At 43.6% G+C, this 20,000-nt stretch overlaps 3 protein-coding genes across 4 annotated transcripts in view; all 3 read right to left on the reverse strand.

Moving 5' to 3' along the window:
• Window positions 1-9,991: 9,991 nt before the first annotated feature.
• Window positions 9,992-12,262, reverse strand: LOC128629381 (collagen alpha-1(VIII) chain). The gene is made up of 5 exons (XM_053677265.1): window positions 11,750-12,262; window positions 10,941-11,003; window positions 10,789-10,851; window positions 10,448-10,573; window positions 9,992-10,297 (listed from the first exon to the last, which is right to left on the reverse strand). Exons 1-5 carry the CDS (start codon window positions 12,072-12,074, stop codon window positions 10,011-10,013), a joined length of 864 nt encoding a protein of 287 aa, XP_053533240.1. The 5' UTR covers window positions 12,075-12,262; the 3' UTR covers window positions 9,992-10,010.
• Window positions 12,263-13,766: 1,504 nt separating this feature from the next.
• Window positions 13,767-16,593, reverse strand: LOC128629382 (cerebellin-1). The gene is made up of 3 exons (XM_053677266.1): window positions 15,797-16,593; window positions 14,637-14,762; window positions 13,767-14,212 (listed from the first exon to the last, which is right to left on the reverse strand). Exons 1-3 carry the CDS (start codon window positions 15,993-15,995, stop codon window positions 13,926-13,928), a joined length of 612 nt encoding a protein of 203 aa, XP_053533241.1. The 5' UTR covers window positions 15,996-16,593; the 3' UTR covers window positions 13,767-13,925.
• A 1,443-nt stretch (window positions 16,594-18,036) lies between these two features.
• The window catches only part of tpcn1 (two pore segment channel 1), a 15,843-nt gene continuing 13,879 nt past the window's right edge, over window positions 18,037-20,000 (reverse strand). For both annotated transcript variants that reach the window (XM_053677260.1, XM_053677261.1), the window contains one exon: window positions 18,037-20,000. This exon is cut by the window's right edge and continues 23 nt beyond it. In XM_053677260.1, coding sequence (XP_053533235.1) covers window positions 19,925-20,000 — 76 coding nt within the window. In that variant the 3' untranslated portion in view covers window positions 18,037-19,924.

Genomic DNA, 20,000 nt, shown 5'->3' on the forward strand with positions numbered 1-20,000 from the left:
GACGATACACGGGTGATCATGGGGCGTGGTCAGGGGGTGGAGTTTGAGCAGGAAGGAGGAAAGCAGGAAAACCAGGAAGTAAAAAAACAAGGCCCGTGTCAGAAGACGTCTACGAGGTATTGCCATCATAGATTTGGTGATCTTGTGTGTGCATACGTGTGTGATTTGAGACACAGCCACATCCGGGCACTGCTGGACCTACAGGAGAACACACTCCTGCTTACGCGATATATTTATAACAATGCTAATCAGGACCTCATCTTCTACACCGGACGAAATTAATCACAGATACATGAGATTCTCAAATTCTCTCTAAAGCTCCTGAGACTCCACACATTCGACCCCCTGATGAAGGGCACGTTTCTCAGAATTTCTCGCATTCCTCCGGTCATCAGCGAGCCATACCAACTTTTACGGACTACTATAAAAGGTTGTGTTTTTGTAGCGTTCATTAACACAGAACCTGGACACATCAGTGCTAATCGATCCATTTCTAGACAAATGTTGAGTGATTTATGGCCTCCTTCTTTCTTTTGTGTGTGTGAGAGAGAAAAACAGCTGAAAACAGAGAGAAAAATCTTCCCTTCCACCTTCCATTTCACTCTATAGTCCACATAAACACCATCATCGGTCCACTGTGGGCGTGTCCCGAACCACACACCTTACTCAGTATATAGAACGCATGGACATCATCATCGGTCCACTGTGGGCGTGTCCCGAACCACACACCCTAGTCACTCTATAGTCCACATAAACACCATCATCGGTCCACTGTGGGCGTGTCCCGAACCACACACCTTACTCAGTATATAGAACGCATGGACATCATCATCGGTCCACTGTGGGCGTGTTCCGAACCACACACCTTACTCAGTATATAGAACGCATGGACATCATCATCGGTCCACTGTGGGCGTGTTCCGAACCACACACCTTACTCAGTATATAGAACGCATGGACATCATCATCGGTCCACTGTGGGCGTGTCCCGAACCACACACCTTACTCAGTATATAGAACGCATGGACATCATCATCGGTCCACTGTGGGCGTGTCCCGAACCACACACCCTAGTCACTCTATAGTCCACATAAACACCGTCATCGGTCCACTTTGGGCGTGTCCCGAACCACACACTCTAGTCACTCTATAGTCCACATAAACACCATCATCGGTCCACTGTGGGCGTGTCCCGAACCACACACCTTACTCAGTATATAGAACGCATGGACATCATCATCAGTCCAATTTGGGTGTATCCCAAACTACACCATATTTACTATATAGTGCACATAATATATCCTGTCATCAGTCCTCTAATGCTGAACGAATGAAACCTTTTTAAAAACATTAATGAATGCAACAAGCACATTAACAGTAACAAGTGCTGTACACCGTGTATCACTAAAACACACTGTAACACTGTAACAAGCAGTGTAATACACACTAACACTGTAACAAGCAGTGTAATACACACTGTAACACTGTAACAAGCAGTGTAATACACACTGTAACACTGTAACAAGCAGTGTAATACACACTGTAACACTGTAACAAGCAGTGTAATACACACTGTAACACTGTAACAAGCACACTGTACACGCTAGGAAACACAAATTGGTGCTTGGACCCCTAATTTGCTAAGCAATTAGCAAACATTTTTAAAACGTTGCCACTAATAAACATCTCGGCCGATCGACTGCATGTGCACGATGTGCAAAATGATGAGTTGTAATCTTTTGTAACGTTAAACAGTCTCCGCAGTGGCAGAAAACCTTGTACAAGTTTACGATGGTGAGAGAAATGCAGCGTTCTGATTGGATGGAGTCTCACGGGAGTGTGTGAAAGAGGAAGTGAAACGCTAAGCTGAAACAATCTTACACACAGACCCTGAGAACTGAGTTACGCACGCACGCACACACACACACACACACACACACAGACACACACACACACACACACACACAGAGACATAGAGCATATGTGGAATCATAAGGTCAGGGAACACCATTTATTTTACAACCTACACACACACACACACACACACACACACACACACACACACACACAAACACACACACTCCTCCAGGCCAGCATCCTGTTCCTCCTTCACACAGCTCTCTCACTCCTCTAATTCTTAAGGGTAAAGAGTGTGTGTGTGTGTGTGTGTGTGTGTGTGTGTGTGTGTGTGTGTGTGTGTGTGTGTGTGTGTGTGTGTGCGCACTCGTTTTAGGGGCTATTATTACAGTATAACAGACTGAATGAAGGAAGGAAAAGATTCTAACAGCGTAACACTGTGACACACTGTAAGCAAAGGCTGCACAGCTGCATGTTTGAGGCTGGCTGGTACAACTCCAGCTGAAGAGTTATTAATAATGGCTGCCACAGCTGGACTGACAGTTTCAAAACCCTCTCTCAAAACGTGCAGGAACAACATCCATCATACGGCATGAACATTTCATCTGTGAGATTAAATCACAACGCTGGCCTGAGGAGACTGCTTGTGTCGGTGTGTTACAGTGTGTTACAGTGTGTGTTACAGTGTGTTACAGTGTGTATTACAGTGTGTGTTACAGTGTGTTACAGTGTGTATTACAGTGTGTGTTACAGTGTGTGTTACAGTGTGTTACAGTGTGTATTACAGTGTGTGTTACAGTGTGTTACAGTGTGTGTTACAGTGTGTATTACAGTGTGTGTTACAGTGTGTGTTACAGTGTGTGTTACAGTGTGTATTACAGTGTGTTTTACAGTGTGTATTACAGTGTGTGTTACAGTGTGTATTACAGTGTGTTTTACAGTGTGTGTCACAGTGTGTATTACAGTGTGTATTACAGTGTGTGTTACAGTGTGTTACAGTGTGTATTACAGTGTGTTTTACAGTGTGTGTTACAGTGTGTATTACAGTGTGTGTTACAGTGTGTATTACAGTGTGTTTTACAGTGTGTGTTACAGTGTGTATTACAGTGTGTGTTACAGTGTGTGTTACAGTGTGTATTACAGTGTGTATTACAGTGTGTGTCACAGTGTGTATTACAGTGTGTATTACAGTGTGTGTTACAGTGTGTTACAGTGTGTATTACAGTGTGTATTACAGTGTGTGTTACAGTGTGTATTACAGTGTGTGTTACAGTGTGTGTTACAGTGTGTTACAGTGTGTGTTACAGTGTGTGTTAGAGTGTGTTACAGTGTGTGTTACAGTGTGTATTACAGTGTGTATTACAGTGTGTGTCACAGTGTGTTACAGTGTGTATTACAGTGTGTGTTACAGTGTGTGTTACAGTGTGTATTACAGTGTGTGTTACAGTGTGTGTTACAGTGTGTTACAGTGTGTGTTAGAGTGTGTTACAGTGTGTGTTAGTGTGTGTTACAGTGTGTATTACAGTGTGTGTCACAGTGTGTATTACAGTGTGTATTACAGTGTGTGTTACAGTGTGTATTACAGTGTGTGTTACAGTGTGTATTACAGTGTGTGTTACAGTGTGTTACAGTGTGTGTTACAGTGTGTGTTAGAGTGTGTTACAGTGTGTGTTACAGTGTGTGTTACAGTGTGTATTACAGTGTGTGTTACAGTGTGTATTACAGTGTGTGTTACAGTGTGTGTTACAGTGTGTTACAGTGTGTGTTACAGTGTGTGTTAGAGTGTGTTACAGTGTGTGTTACAGTGTGTATTACAGTGTGTATTACAGTGTGTGTCACAGTGTGTTACAGTGTGTATTACAGTGTGTGTTACAGTGTGTGTTACAGTGTGTATTACAGTGTGTGTTACAGTGTGTTACAGTGTGTGTTAGAGTGTGTTACAGTGTGTGTTAGTGTGTGTTACAGTGTGTATTACAGTGTGTGTCACAGTGTGTATTACAGTGTGTGTTACAGTGTGTTACAGTGTGTGTCACAGTGTGTTACAGTGTGTGTTACAGTGTGTATTACAGTGTGTGTTACAGTGTGTATTACAGTGTGTGTTACAGTGTGTTACAGTGTGTGTTACAGTGTGTGTTAGAGTGTGTTACAGTGTGTGTTACAGTGTGTGTTACAGTGTGTATTACAGTGTGTGTTACAGTGTGTATTACAGTGTGTGTTACAGTGTGTATTACAGTGTGTGTTACAGTGTGTATTACAGTGTGTGTTACAGTGTGTTACAGTGTGTGTTACAGTGTGTGTTAGAGTGTGTGTTACAGTGTGTGTTAGTGTGTGTTACAGTGTGTGTTACAGTGTGTGTTACAGTGTGTTACAGTGTGTGTTACAGTGTGTGTTACAGTGTGTGTTACAGTGTGTTACAGTGTGTGTTACAGTGTGTGTTACAGTGTGTTACAGTGTGTGTTACAGTGTGTGTTACAGTGTGTGTTAGAGTGTGTGTTACAGTGTGTGTTAGAGTGTGTGTTACAGTGTGTGTTAGAGTGTGTGTTAGTGTGTGTATTACAGTGTGTGTTACAGTGTGTATTACAGTGTATATTACAGTGTGTGTTACAGTGTGTGTTACAGTGTGTGTTACAGTGTGTTACAGTGTGTGTTAGTGTGTGTTACAGTGTGTATTACAGTGTGTATTACAGTGTGTATTACAGTGTGTGTTACAGTGTGTATTACAGTGTGTGTTACAGTGTGTATTACAGTGTGTGTTACAGTGTGTATTACAGTGTGTGTTACAGTGTGTGTTACAGTGTGTGTTAGTGTGTGTTACAGTGTGTGTTACAGTGTGTGTTACAGTGTATATTACAGTGTGTGTCACAGTGTGTGTTACAGTGTGTTACAGTGTGTGTTACAGTGTGTGTTAGTGTGTATTACAGTGTGTGTTACAGTGTGTGTTACAGTGTGTATTACAGTGTGTGTTACAGTGTGTGTTAGTGTGTGTTACAGTGTGTATTACAGTGTGTGTTACAGTGTGTATTACAGTGTGTGTTACAGTGTTACAGTGTGTGTTACAGTGTGTGTTAGTGTGTATTACAGTGTGTGTTACAGTGTGTGTTACAGTGTGTATTACAGTGTGTGTTACAGTGTGTGTTAGTGTGTGTTACAGTGTGTATTACAGTGTGTGTTACAGTGTGTATTACAGTGTGTGTTACAGTGTGTGTTACAGTGTGTGTTACAGTGTGTGTTACAGTGTGTTACAGTGTGTGTTACAGTGTGTTACAGTGTGTTACAGTGTATTACAGTGTGTGTTACAGTGTGTGTTACAGTGTGTGTTACAGTGTGTTACAGTGTGTTACAGTGTATTACAGTGTGTGTTACAGTGTGTGTTACAGTGCGTTCCAGAGCACAAACCTTTTTTTCTCCCCTCAAGCCATCCTGTAGCTCTTACCCGTGGACTCACTGTCCCGTTAAAGCGTACACCTTCACCCTGGACACGGGTTCAGCTGCCTGGAGCAGGTTCTCCTCAACAGTTTGCTTGTCTCTGGCTCCAGTCATGCTCCCCTCGAAGGCGCAGGATTTCCCTATCTGCTGATGTAGAATGCTGTTACCAGTGGCTACCAGTACGATGGTAGAAATGGTGTTACCTGAGTGTTAGGCTGTATTCCGTCTGCACCAAACATAACGCTTTAGACCAAATGCCTCAAAATCTCTTTCTGAAAGCTCTGAGACTTTGTCGCACGCCTTCCAGCGAACTCCAGGCATTCCTTTCTGTTAGGCTTTCTCAGAAATGGCTTCCTTCTGGCCACGCTCCCATAGAGGCTGGATCTGTGAAGAGCTGATGGTATTGTTGATCTCCGCTCAGGTTCTTCTCCTTCAGCCAGCTCTGTAACTCCTTCAGATGGACATTTTTCAGACGCTTGCCCTACTCTGCCTGTGCACTCCGTTTGGAAGGACGGCCTTGTCTCGTCCGATGAGTTTTCCACTTGGATATAATGGATTTCATGTTTTAAAAGGAACATGTAAATAATTCATTTGATTTGATTTCTGTAGAGAGTCACTTCAAAAGGAGCAGAAAAACAATCCCGCTCTAATATATTTCAATTTTACACAACCGCTGAAGGGATCTTTAAAAATGAAAACAAAAATGAAAAATATACCATACGGATTTTTTTTTTTTTTTTAAATCTAGTGACAATAGATCATTATCATGTAACACACAAAATGTCACTTTGTCAAGTGTCAAGAAAACAAAAGTGTAAATAGTGCACACATAATGGTAAGTGGTAAGTATGTGATGATTCCTTTAAAAAAAACGTTGCACTGTTTCCTTTTCTGTTAGAATATGTGTGTGTGTGTGTGTGTGTGTGTGTGTGTGTGTGTGTGTGTGTGTGTGTGTGTGTGTGTGTGTGTGTGTTTTGGAGGTGGGGTAAAATGTGATTCTGAAGTACAGCAAAAAAAGAAATAGTCCCTAGGGTGTGAATACTTTCTGTAGGCACTGCACACTGTAAACACACACTGTACACACTAATACACTGCACCTTCTGAAACTAATACACACTGTAACTCACTCCAACACTAAAACTAACGTAACACAACGCAGAACACCGTAACACACACCGTAACACAACACAGAACACCGTAACACACACCGTAACACACACTGTATCCCATCACAGAACACCGTAACACAACACAGAACACCGTAACACACACTGTAACACAACACAGAACACCGTAACACACACCGTAACACACACTGTATCCCATCACAGAACACCGTAACACACACTGTAACCTATTCTAACCATAAACCCGAGAGAGAGAAAGAGAGAGAGGAAAGGAGAGTGAGAGAGAGAGAGGGAAGGGGAGAGAGAAGGAGAGAGAGAGAATGATAGAGGGAATGAGAGGGGGGGAAGAGAGAGTGAGAGAGAAGGAGAGAGAGAAGGAGAGAGAGAGAAGTAGAGAGAGAAGGAGAGAGAGAATGAGAGAGGGAAGGAGAGAGAGAGAGAAGGAGAGAGAGAATGAGAGAGAGAGAGAGAGAGAGAGAGAAGGAGAGAGGGAATGATAGAGGGAAGGAGAGAGAGAAGTAGAGAGAGAAGGAGAGAGAGAATGAGAGAGGGAAGGAGAGAGGGAAGGAGAGAGAGAATGAGAGAGGGAAGGAGAGAGAGAGAGAAGTAGAGAGAGAAGGAGAGAGAGAATGAGAGAGGGAAGGAGAGAGAGAGAAGGAGAGAGAGAATGAGAGAGGGAAGGAGAGAGAGAGAGAAGGAGAGAGAGAAGGAGATAGAGAATGAGAGAGGGAAGGAGAGAGAGAGAATGAGAGAGGGAAGGAGAGAGAGAATGAGAGAGGGAATGATAGAGGGAAGGAGAGAGAGAGAAGTAGAGAGAGAAGGAGAGAGAGAATGAGAGAGGGAAGGAGAGAGGGAAGGAGAGAGAGAGAGAGAGAGAGAAGGAGATAGAGAAGGAGAGAGAGAATGAGAGAGGGAAGGAGAGAGAGAGAAGGAGAGAGAGAGAGAAGGAGAGAGAGAGAGAAGGAGAGAGAGAATGAGAGAGGGAAGGAGAGAGAGAGAGAGAGAAGGAGAGAGAGAGAGAAGGAGAGAGAGAGAGAGAGAAGGAGATAGAGAATGAGAGAGAGAAGGAGAGAGAGAGAGAGAAGGAGATAGAGAATGAGAGAGAGAAGGAGAGAGAGAAGGAGACTTTTTTGACTTTTATGACGCCTTTAATGCCTCAGTTTTGGTATATTTACATATTTACATTTTAAAATGAACCCATTACACCCCCCCTCCCCCCCCTCCCCCTCCCCCAAGTGTGTGGTTGATCCGGGGTGACGTCTTCCTCCTCCGTGTCTGTGGGGTTCCTCTCCCGCAGCTCCTGCGCTGCACTCTGGGCGCGAGTCCTCCAACATCTCGACATTGTGCTGAGGTTGTTTGGACGATTCCTCCACCTTGTCCATCTCCTCGCTTGTTGTTTCCGGTTCAGTTTTATTGTTCTCGATGTTCTTGTCTGTGGGTTCTTCTGCAGCTGTCGTGCAGAGTCACTGTCTCCGACAGCGATAGCGGTGTAGGGTTTGTTATGGACGCTGTTTGCGGTGTTGGTTTTATTGCTATCTTGGTCGCGGGTGTCGGTGCTGTCACTGGGTGCTGTGATTATTTCAGTGGTGTTGTGTTCGTCACTGACCTCTTCCTGCTGTGACCTCGGTGTGTCGTCACCGCTCTCTGCCCCAGGCTCCTGTTCTCCGGTGTCCCCCTGCTGGCTGTCTCCGCGCTGCAGCTGCTGTACCCCGGCCGTGTCGCCCCCGGAGCTCCCCGGCTGCACCGCTCCGCGTGGGCGGCTCAGCCGTTTATGTCCGATCTCCCCACACCCTAAACACCTCGGGCGTTCGGTGGTGGCGAAGACGGTGTATCTGCTGTCCCGGTGTTTACACTTGAAGTTGACATCCAGTGTTTGTTCTCGGCTGTTAATAAACATATACACCTGTCTCCGGAAAGACAGGACGTGTTTCACCGCGGAGTTCTTACAGCCGAGCGGGATGTCCGTCATGGGGCCGGCGAACTTTCCGAAGCGGGCCAGCTCCTTCATGATCAGCTCGTCTTTAATGAAGGGGGGGCAGGTTGGAAATAACGACCCACGTCGCAGGGGCAGAAAGAGGGGTGACGTGTAGCGCAGCATTTCGGCGAATCTTCTTTCTTTTGGAAAATCACCACCGCTTTGTTCATTCGGGATGCGGAGTAGATGTTCTCACACCCGACCTGCTCTCCCACCGCCAGCAGAACCTCCTCCACCTGTTCTCCATTCCCCGGTACACACCTGACGCCATGGCGGAGAGACAGCGTCTCCCCTCCGGCCTCGGAGGCCATGGCGTCCTGCTCGCTTTCACCCGCTCTCAACTTTCACTAACCACCGATACTCACATAACATACGCATTCAATAAATCAATGAAAGAAAAACAAACAAACAAAAAACTCGCAGAAAAAAACTTTGGCGAGACGCCAAACCGCTCTCACGCGCTCCACACACCACGCTCACTCGTCCACCACACATGCACAGAGAGAGAGAGAGAAGGAGAGAAGGAGAGAGAGAACATTTTTTTCATTTTTTAGTCATTCATTGTCGTGTAAATATAGTGTATAAAACACTGAGGACAGAAACACGGTACTGACAACCACAGACCGATCTTCTTCTGTTATTGCAAAATATATACAAATAAATAAATAATGATCGGGAGACGCTAATGATGAACTGAACTGATCTCATTGCAGAAGAGAAAAACAGGAAGTGGTCTTATGCTGTTTATAACAGTTCATATTATTAGTGAGAACTGAGATAACCGAGGTCAAAGGTCAGCAGAGCAGAGACTAAAACAGTGAAACCCGAGACAACACACACACACACACACACACACACACAGAGCAAGAGAGAGAGAGACAGAGGAGGTCATGATGATACACATCCTGATATTTCAGGGTGAAAACATTGAAAAGCGCCATCTTAAAAGCAGTTGTACTGTACGATATTGCGCTGGTCTAACGCTGCCCTCTAGTGAACATACAAGAGAATGCAGTTTAGCAGCGATTCACTAAATTCAGTGAAAGGGTTTAGGAAACTTCTGGAAATATAGTGGAATATAGAGGTTTATGAAATGTTTTCCTGAGCCTTGGCTTCCTAAATAAACATGTCAATAAATAAATCACGACACGACGTGATCTGACTGAACAAACATGTCATTATGTGCGGAGGAAAAATGGCGCGATGTGATGGGAGAAATGTGAGGCCTAATCAAGGATTCTACATCTATTTCTGCATAAACAGTGAGAGAACCACACATCAAAGTGACACGTTTACATCCACACAGATGAGGCAACAAAAATATGAAAGAGAAAAAAAAAAAAAAGAAAAAGAGAGCGAGAGAGAGAGAGAGAGATTATGACACGCAATAACTTTTACTGTGTTTTATGGCGTACAACAAACTACTGAGGACTGAAGGAAAATGCTCCACGTGAAGAATTTTACAAAAACGTGTAATTATTGATACGGTGGTGTTTTCTAAGGAGATGTTGTCGTTTTAATGGAAGGAGTCTCCAGTGTCAGAGGTAAAACTGTACCTTTACACACATAACGAATACGAACGATTCACCAGAAACAGACGAGAATGCGCAGTGGAGATTTTTTTATTAGGAGGGGAAGACGAGGAAGCCGCTGAAGGTGTTGCGGAGCAGCGTATCGTCGTAGAGGGCGTAGTTCGTGAGGAGGCGGAGGTACACGATGTCTCCGGCCTCCAGTTCGAGCGCCAGAGCACCGGACACGTGTCTGGCAGTGCCGTCTTTGTCGTACTCGCCCAGGTGCATGAGGTGCTCGTTGTTCTTGTACAGGTGAACACCCATGTTGTGGTTGTTACTGTTGTAAGCGGCGGCCGTAAAGCGGATGTAGTACACGCCTCGAACCGGAGCCGTGAACACGCCTGCGATTAACACACACAGGTTCGTTAGATCCGCTCGTGCAGCACTTTAAAACGGGACAGATGTGAAAAAATGAAGAGTGTGATTGTTAGAATTGATTCTAACTGAAGTGTTAGTTGTGATGATGAGGAGGTGTGTGTTAATTACGGGACCTGTGTATGGGTTATAAGCTCCTCCGACGTTGGTGAGGACTTTACTGTAGATCAGAGTGGTTTCAGTGTTAAACGGTCCCTTCTGTCCTGCAGGTAATCCGGCGCTGAACGCCACCTTCGGCCGCTCTGTCGACACGACGCACAGTGATTAACACAGCACCACTATCACGTAGACTCCATAAGAACGATCGAAAACTTGCTGGGGTTAATAATCGGTGTTAAGAACTGTCCCAGAGGTAAATCAGCGCTGGAGGAGGCGACTGTCGCTCTTATTTTAATGGACTTGTGTTGTGTTAGTGAGAGCAATCAGCATCGGGGTGAAGTGTGTTAAGTGTGTTTACCAGCGTATTGCTTCCTCACGCTCTCCAGTTGGCTCTTCACGGCGGACAGCTCGCTCGCCTGAGCTGGGGAACGAAGAAGAGTACAGTGTTTCCAGATGTTTAGATGTTCCAGACGTTACTAGAAATGTCTAGAGAACAGTTTGATACGTTACTCGCTTTCTCCTTCTTCAGACTCGCAATCTCGTTCTCGTTAATCACCATTCGGGCCTCCAGCGCTGAGGAGAAATCCGTAAAAATTCCGATAAAACATCTGGACACACGTCTAACATGTTACCTAGCGAGGTACAGCATGCTAGCGAGTGAACGCTAACTAGCAAGGGGAGAGCAGGTTTAGCAAGTGAATGTGAACGAATGAAAGTGAGCGAAAACGAACTAGCGAGTGAACGCTAACTATTGTGGAAACGTTAACTAGTGACCTAGCGTGTGAAGGCGAACTAGCATTATGGGTCGGCTCAACAGTCCTGATTTCCGCTGCTTGCGCCTGTGTGTTTGGTTGTCAGTTAAGCAGGCTCATTAGAATATTAGACCACGCCCATTGTTATTTATATCGTTTGGCAGACGTCCTTATCCAGAGCGACTCATGACTTTGGCAACTTTCCGACCTGACGCAAGACAGAAATTTTGGTTTACACTTTAGCTCATGTTTCACTACAACCTGGTGAATTCTCTTCAGGTCTACTTAACGGTAATAAAAAATGCGAATGTTTAATGTGATCTAAGCTATATGCTAACGCTAGCTAATGTTAGCTAGAAAAAAATCGCAACGCGTGTACAAGCTTAGCCGGTGTTTCTGAGCAGTATTCGTCTCGTCTACGTTGGAGCTTAGCTTTAACATCAACGTCTAAAGTTTGGTAGCGTACAGCTGTTTTAAATCTAACACGATGTTCTCTGGGACTGATTTTGCAAAGAGCAGAAATAGTACAGACAAACCAGCGACTGTGATGGAGGTTCTTCGTCTCACCTGCGTTCTCTTTCTCCGTGTACACCGTCTTCACCTTGATCTCGGCTAAAGCGGCTACCTGCTGATGCACGAGCTCTCGGAGCTGCTTCAGCTCACCGCAAAAATCCTGAGAACTTCCGTGAGGTTCCGTGTCCTGCAGACTGTCCGGTACCGACATCACCAGAAACACGACGAGCAAGTGGAACACGGTTCTCAACATCTTTAACGGCCGAGATCTCTGACGTTCTACACGACTCTCTTCTACACCAGCTCGTTCAAGTGGATGTGATGAAATCCTTTCTCTCTGCTGATTAAACACAGACTTCAGTACACTCAGGCTACTCATTAAACCCAGACTTGGGAAATACAGGACTTTAAACTTCCCCAGCAGGAATTTCCAACAGAACAGGAGAAAATATTACAGGTGACCGTTATATGGTGTCGCTACATGGTTACTTGGTGTAACCATAAGTGCTCACGACATTTGATATTTTTAAGTCGAAGATCCTGCTGAGAGATGAGACATCACAGGACGTCTTCCACAACACGTTTATGATAGCTGAATTCTCCAAAAGGCACTTGTGTCCGGTTTGATCAAACGCTAAAAGGACATTTCCGGGTCAGCCTGTTGAAAGAGTTTGTTGAGTTGGTGAGAACAAACATGGATAGCATGAGCGGCCAATCGGAGCGAGTTCTCGTCAGACATTAGTGGGTCCCTACCCCAACCTACCGCTTACGGTTCCTGAGAAACAGATATCTGAGTGAACAGTGGCTCGTCCATAAGGACATCGTTTATATCGGTCACTCAACAGGTATTAATCTTCATCAAGTCCTCATTCACAAATCTATACCTTTTAAATTTCGTTGACATACTAGTTTTTTCCCCACTTGATCCCGAACCAGCAAATGAAATCAAAGCGATGAGTGGAAGTTAACTACAGAGTAAACGCAAACTAGAGTGAAAGTCCAGCGTGAATGCTAACCTAGCAAATGAAAGTTATCCAGCAAGGGAAAGCGACGGTCCTGAGTGAACGCCACGCTTGTCTACGTTCGTGATTCGTCTAAAACAATTACTGCAAAAGGAACAAATCAGTCCAGACAAACGTTCGCAAGTCCCATGAGTAAAACATATTTTTATGTTTTTTAACGTTGCAGATCCACTGTCTGACGTCTTGGCAGCAACGCTTATTCACCCTTTGATCGTTTTTCGTTCTCATTTTATATTGGTGGATCACACTGCAAAATACTGTTACGCACTATAAATGTAACATAAATGACAGAGGTTAAAGGTCACCGGAGCAGATACTAAACCACTGAGCCCAGTGAAAACACGTACGTAAACACACACACACACACACACGCACGCAGACCACGATGATGGACATCCTGATATTTTAGGGTGAAAACCTTGTTAAGGCATGTTAAGAGCAGTTGTACTGTATATTGCACTGGTGTAATACTGCCCTCTAGTGAACATACACGAGAATGCAGTTTACCAATTCAGCAAAGCAAACATCCGACTGCGGTATATAGTGCGTATATAGTGCGTTATATGATCTTTTCCTGGAGGTTTGATGCAGTTCGTGCTGCTAAATAGACATTTCACCCCAAACAGATCACAACACACTGAGATCTGCTTTAACAAAGATATGACAAAAACGGAAGAATTGTTCATTCATTATTAATTGCGATAAAATTATACTATAACTACACTAGGGATTGATGAAAAATGATTTCTGGACATTCGTCCTGGATAAAACACCTGCGCCACATCCAGGAGGTGTTGATTCGTTTTCTATAACAGCGGCTCTGACGATAGCGCAGCTGCACATCACAGGTTTATATTAACACTCGTTCTAATACGTTATCGTTTCTATAGTAACGGCTCGTTCGCCTGTACAGTGTACGCCCCGCTGACGAAAAGAAACGCATTTTAAAAATGTGTGATCGTTGATATGCTGACGTTCTCTGTAAGTAGACATTTATTAATGGAAGGAGTCTCCAGTGCCAGTGCGTTTTCAGACATCTTCAGGACGTGTTTGTTTTATTTGCTTTATTTAGATTTTTGTCATAACACGGCACACACACTAGATGTGTAGATGTAATTTCAGTTATTGATCAGAAACTCACTAATATGCAGAGAAACTCATTTGAGTGGAGATTTAAACACAGAACTGGAGCACAGACAGCGTTTTTGTTAGGAGGGGAAAAGGAGGAAGCCGGTGAAGGTGTTGCGGAACAGATGATCGTCGTAGAGGGCGTAGTTGGCATAGAGGCGGAGGTACACGATGTCTCCGGCCTTCAGCTGGAGCGCCAGGCCGCTGGACACGTGTCTGAGAACGCCGTCTTTGCTGCCTTCGCCCAAGTGCAACAATATGAAATTGTTTTTGTACAGGTTAATACCCATATTGAAGCTGTTAGTGTTGTACGCGGCACCCGTAAAGCGGATGTAGTACACGCCACTAACCGGAGCTGTGAACACACCTGCAATTAACACACAAGAGTTATTACTACTACTACTACTACTACTACTACTAATAATAATAATAATAATAATAATAATAATAATAATATTAATGAATATAGTCTCGAGCTGCAATCTACGGGGTCCAAGCACTTCTTGCAAATAGCACCTCCAGTGCCAGTTCTTGCTAAGTTACATAGAATAAAGCAACCATAGATCAAGGCTGTCAAATATTTTCCGAATCCTTAAATCTTTCACAATTAACACCAAAAAGTTAATAATAATAATAATAATAATAATAATAATAATAATAATGAAAAACCTATTTGTGTAGCACTCTAAATGCAAAGAGAATAGACATACAAGCTGTGAAATCTTATAATTAATAAGCTATTAACTGAAGTGTTAGTTGTGATGATGAGGTGTGTGTGTTAATTACGGGACCTGTTTGTCGGTTATAAGCTCCTCCGATGTTGGTGAGGACTCTACTGTAGATCAGAGTGGTTTCAGTGTTAAACGGTCCATGCCGCCCTGCAGGTAATCCGGCGCTGAACGCCACCTTCGGCCGCCCTAATGACGAAACGCACGGCGATCAACACAACACCAGTATCACGCAGACAAACAATTTTATTCTTATTCCAAATCTGAATTCAAGACTGATCGAGATCACTACGTGTTACGTATAGATGCTAATTGGAATTGGAAGTTGTAGGTGATCATTAGAATCATCACTGTGGTGTTAACTGTAGGTGTTACTACAGCACCAGAAGCATCATTTCACTGCAAAAACTCTAGAATATATAATAAACACTGTACATAATATAATTCAATATCATTTAAAGAGAAGGAAATGTAAAGATTTCCATGTTTTCTGAGTTACTGAAAATGTTTGGATTAATTAGTGATTCATTCCATACCAAGTTAACATTTTCTTATTTATTTGAGCGATTACCTCTGTTCTCTATACGCATGGCAAAACCACCAGGTTTGAGTCTCAGTCTTAATGTTTTTTTTAGGGGGTACCTGGGTAAGTATAGTGTGCATGCAGAACATTTCAGGTTTGAGACTCATTTTATGCGGTGAGAAGGTGCCATAAAATAATAAATAAACAAATAAATAAATAAATAAATAAAGGATTTCCTCACTTTCGGGTTGAATATCTCTGATGGGGGACCAGATACAAACCTGAAATTCTCACAGAAATAAGTCCTCTATAGTAGCATTCTGATGTAAGAAAATTGTGAGTTTGAGATTGGAGGTAAAAAACTCTGCAGGATAGTGAACTTCGAGGGCCAGATTTGAAGAACCAGCCTCATGTTGGTGTACAGTTGGTATGTGTGAATAGATTTGATCCAAATATGAAATTACAGTGTTCCATTGGGTTTGTGTTATAAAAAGAGCTGTGATGTTACCCAGGTACCCCCTTAAAAATCTCCCACTCTATTCTCTGGGAATTTAAGGTTTTGAAAATATTTCTTTGTTAAATTTCTATATTTTCTCAATTTCTACGTACCAAATGAGATTTTTTAAAAGAGCAGGAACAGTATAAACAGCTACAGTGATGCTGACTGTAATGGAGGGAAGTGGGATGTTCTTCATCTCACCTGCACTCTCATTCTCCAAGTATACCAACTTCTTCTTGATCTCAGATAAAGCGGCTGCCTGCTGATGCACGCGCTCTCGGAGCTGCTTCAGCTCACCGCATAAATCCTGGCAGGTTCCGTGGTATTCCGTCTCCAGCAGACTGCTCGGCACCGGCATCAGCAGAAAGACGACGAGCAAGTAGAACACGGTTCTCAACATCTTTGCTGCTGAGATCTCTTGACGTTCTCTCCTATACAGCGACGTTGTTAAATAGCCCCAGCTTTACCCCAGCTGGACAATCTCTCTGCTTATTAAACACAACATAGGCTCAGGCCAATCATTAAACTCAGACTTGTGCAATACGGGAATTTAATCTTCCAGAGCAGGAATTTCCACAAAAAAACAAGAAGAAGGAGAAAATATCACAGTTGACCTTTCAACTTCAGGATCTTTATGTAATCATAAAGGGTTCCAACACTTAACGTTTATAAGTGAACTAAGTCGGTGATTCTGTTGAAAATGATACAGAAGTTGATGGATGAATTAAGAGAAAATGCTGTTTTCGTGGGCGTCATTTTAGAACACGAAGCCGCTACGACAGCGGTCTGTCTGCCGCAGGATATTTAGCTTCTCCAGCGTACATTCACCCTGCTAGCGCACAGATTCAAACTATAAAATAATGATCTACCTTACGCTCGAAATGAACAACTCACGAAGACTGATGATTCAGATGAAGTCAAGCAGACAGCAGATAAACCGGGTCTGCACGCCACATGAAGATGTCGCTTACGCCGAGGCTCTGCTGGCTTACAATGTCCTTATATACATTTTCATACATACAACTTCAACCAATCACACGTGCTTCTTCTTTTGCACGTCCAGTCACAAGTCCCCGCACGTATCCGCGTTCCGTACCTTCACATTATTTCCAATAACGGTCTTGTGTTTTCTATTTGAATGCCTCCTTAACCTTTCCCTTTATCCTTTGCCTTGGTCTGTTTCTCGCATCTTTATGTGCATCATCATCTTCGTCAGTTACACTGAAGGGTCTATAACAGGAGCGTCCGATCTTATCCGGAAAGGGTCGGTGTGGGTGCAGGTGTTCATTCCAATCACTTGGTTGGAATGAAAGCCACACCTGAGTCTATTGAAAGCCAAGATCAACTGATTTAACAGGTGGAATCTGGTGCTTGGTTGGAATGAAAACCTGCACCCACACCGGCCCGTTCCGGATATGACCAGACACCCCTGGTCTATTATCTTTCATAGCAGTTATTTCCTGTTCTACTTTTCATCTGTTTTTACCACAGATGAGAGACAGATTTATCTTGTGTCATTGTGAGTGAGCATTCTAATGTTTATCTGCTTGGGACAGTTGTTCCTCTTTTTGGTTATCTATTCTGTACAGCTGTCCTCCATCTTTGATCCTTGCACTTTTCTTTAGGGTCAGACCCGTGCTTGTAATTATTCTAGTCTTATGCGTTTTTCTATCTCCGACATATGGTCAAACACCAACCCAAGATGGGCCCTCCAAGACGATTGATACGTCCACACAAACCCACTCTCACGTTTCCCCAGACGCCCTCAGTCTCGGGTGCACCCAAGTGGCCTTAGCGTGACAATAGAAGAATCATGTGGCCATAAACTTCATTTCTTATCTTCAACAGTGCATCTGTCATGGGTCTTCCTCATTCTCGTGCTGGTGCGCCCGTTTACGCAACCCCATCGTCTAATTTCAAAATCCGGTTGTCTTTAGGTGTTGACATTTCACTTGACTTTTCACAATATCACCTCTTGATATTTTGTATTCATCCGTTCTTTATATTTTATTTCATCCCAGTTTTCCAACACTACGGTGGGATTTCGTGGCTTCGTGGTAAAAGCATCTCGGACTTGAACGCATGAATAGCCGCACCGCTCCCAAACGATTCCACAAGGGAACTCGAAGAGTGCGTCGTCCACTTCAGAGTGGCACGACCTGTTGTCTAATACAGCGTTCGCTACCTTAAAGATTCCTGATCTAACTCCGTCCGTCTGCTAAATCATTCAACACCAAATCTGAAGGATTAACGTAGCGGAATTCCCACAGCGTCAGTCAAAACGACTTCAAAATGGAACCGTACGAATATATGCCACAGCTCTCCTAGCAGGCTCGCACCTTTGGAAAAGTTCCAAACCTTTGTTCGGAAGGGTGCCGATACTTACGACACTCTAAACCATTAAAATGTAAATAAGGTAATAAAATGGCCACGACAGCGTCTTCACCGAAATGAACCGTTTAATAGATTCAAGACATTATTATAGAAAAGGACAGGAATAGAAAAGTTGTGTAAGTGGTGTGTAAACCGCGGGGTCGTCAGTCGAGCTCTGGCTCGAGGTTTAGTGTTGGAGAAAGGTGAACAGCTTCATCACCGCACGTCTTTACACCTCAAATTAAATAGAAACTCAGAGTTACGACGCGACTAGTAAAGCAAATATTCACGAATATGTTTGTGTACAGAACGCTTCTGTCCTTAAAATGTAGTAAACTTGGTCTATGTAAAACAAAACGAAAAACAGAGTTAAAATACCAGAGGTCATCAGACGCCTGTGGAGAAGATCTCCAGGCTTCTCAGAGTAAAACTTGCGTAGAGATCAATCATTTCAAAAGGACCAGGGTCTTAGCGTTCGCTTTTAGCTGAATTACCCATGAAAAGAAAAGAAAAAAAAAAACAGCCATGAAACTGAAAAGATCTCTGTAAAAGTCGCTAATGCGGCTAACGGTGAGTGAAACGTTCATGGAGAAAGGCTAACACAAGCTAAGCTTTAAAGGTCATTAGCAACGTTAGGATAGAACGTTTATCTGAGGCGATAGTTCCAACATTTTTAATCCGAATCCTGCCTTATTTAACACCTTCATACTTATTCTTTTTACAGAATGACAAACATCTACGTATCTTGCCAGGTGGCTGCTATGTTTAGCTACGCCGTTGCTGTAAAGCTAGCTAGCAAGCTACACCGCAAGTCACGGATAATCTGCTCGCTAGCTGAGGAGATTTCAGATAGATAACTTTAATAAGGGTTTAAAAACCTTTCCACTTCATTTTTTTTTTGTCGCATCGTGTGCATCCGTATAGCATAGCATTAGCGCTATAGCTATAATCGGCCTGCGTTTTGATGAACCTATTCAAGGAAATAAAATTCGGGTGATAAGAGCTAAGAAGACGCCCGTTTAGAGAACGTGGACCTAATTGCTAACGTTTCGTGAGGCGGAGTTAGCACGATGGATTGTGACAGACGTGTAATGCGCTATTAGCGTCGCTAGCGTCGGGAGGGGTTTCCTTATATGGTTTTAGATATGGAGGAGGGGGAATGTGGTGTGTTTATTTATTCAGTGATTTATTTAGCCCAGAGTACTGCCGTGGAACCGGAAGTTCTGAGCTAAAAAAAAAAAAAAAAAAAAAAAAAGGCGACTAATCATGAATAAACATTAGTAAGGACCGGTTAGCATGGCGCGTTTGCTAATGCAAGCTACAGAGTTAGCATTCTGAGGAGAAGTACAGTGGGGTTTTTTAGGTTTAAATATTGAGCTTATGTAAGACAATGTTGACAATATACTGTAATGTGCTGGAAAAAACGCTGCAGTAATAGATTTGAATTCTAAATACATTCTGGTTTAGCAGAAATCCAAGAACTGTGTGTGTGTGTGTGTGTGTGTGTGTGTGTGTGTGTGTGTGTGTAAAATAAGAGCCGTTGCGTTCGATTCGTTTCACACTCAGTTCGGTGGAACTCGAGATCATTTGTGCTTCCAGGAATAAAAATAAAAAATAAAATGGTTCCTGGACCCGAGTGAAATCCGACAGCTGGTCTTTCCCTGATTGGTCACAAAACCATACGGTTGCGAAGAGAAACAAGGCTTCCTGTTGGCTAATCAGTTCTGCTAGGTGTGACCTGGAAGTGGTTGGAGAATGCAGGAAGCGGTCGTCGCTATGGTAACCCGCGAAGCAGGTTTTATTAGGAGGAGAAAGATGGCCGAGAAGGTCCCTCGTCTACGTAAAAGACAACAGTTATGCAGGAGTGTGTGTATCATCAGGTGTTCATGATTCGTGTGTGTGTGTGTGTGTGTGTGTGTGTGTGTGTGTGTGTGTGTGTGTGTGTGTGTGTGTGTGTCAGTTGATGCTCTGTGGGGGATCAGAGCTGTCCAGATCTGGGTGGAGAGCATGGTCAGGCTGAGGTAGATTCGAT

This window comes from Ictalurus punctatus, chromosome 28, assembly GCF_001660625.3.
Source record: "Ictalurus punctatus breed USDA103 chromosome 28, Coco_2.0, whole genome shotgun sequence".
In the NCBI taxonomy this organism is placed as follows: Eukaryota; Metazoa; Chordata; class Actinopteri; order Siluriformes; family Ictaluridae; genus Ictalurus; species Ictalurus punctatus.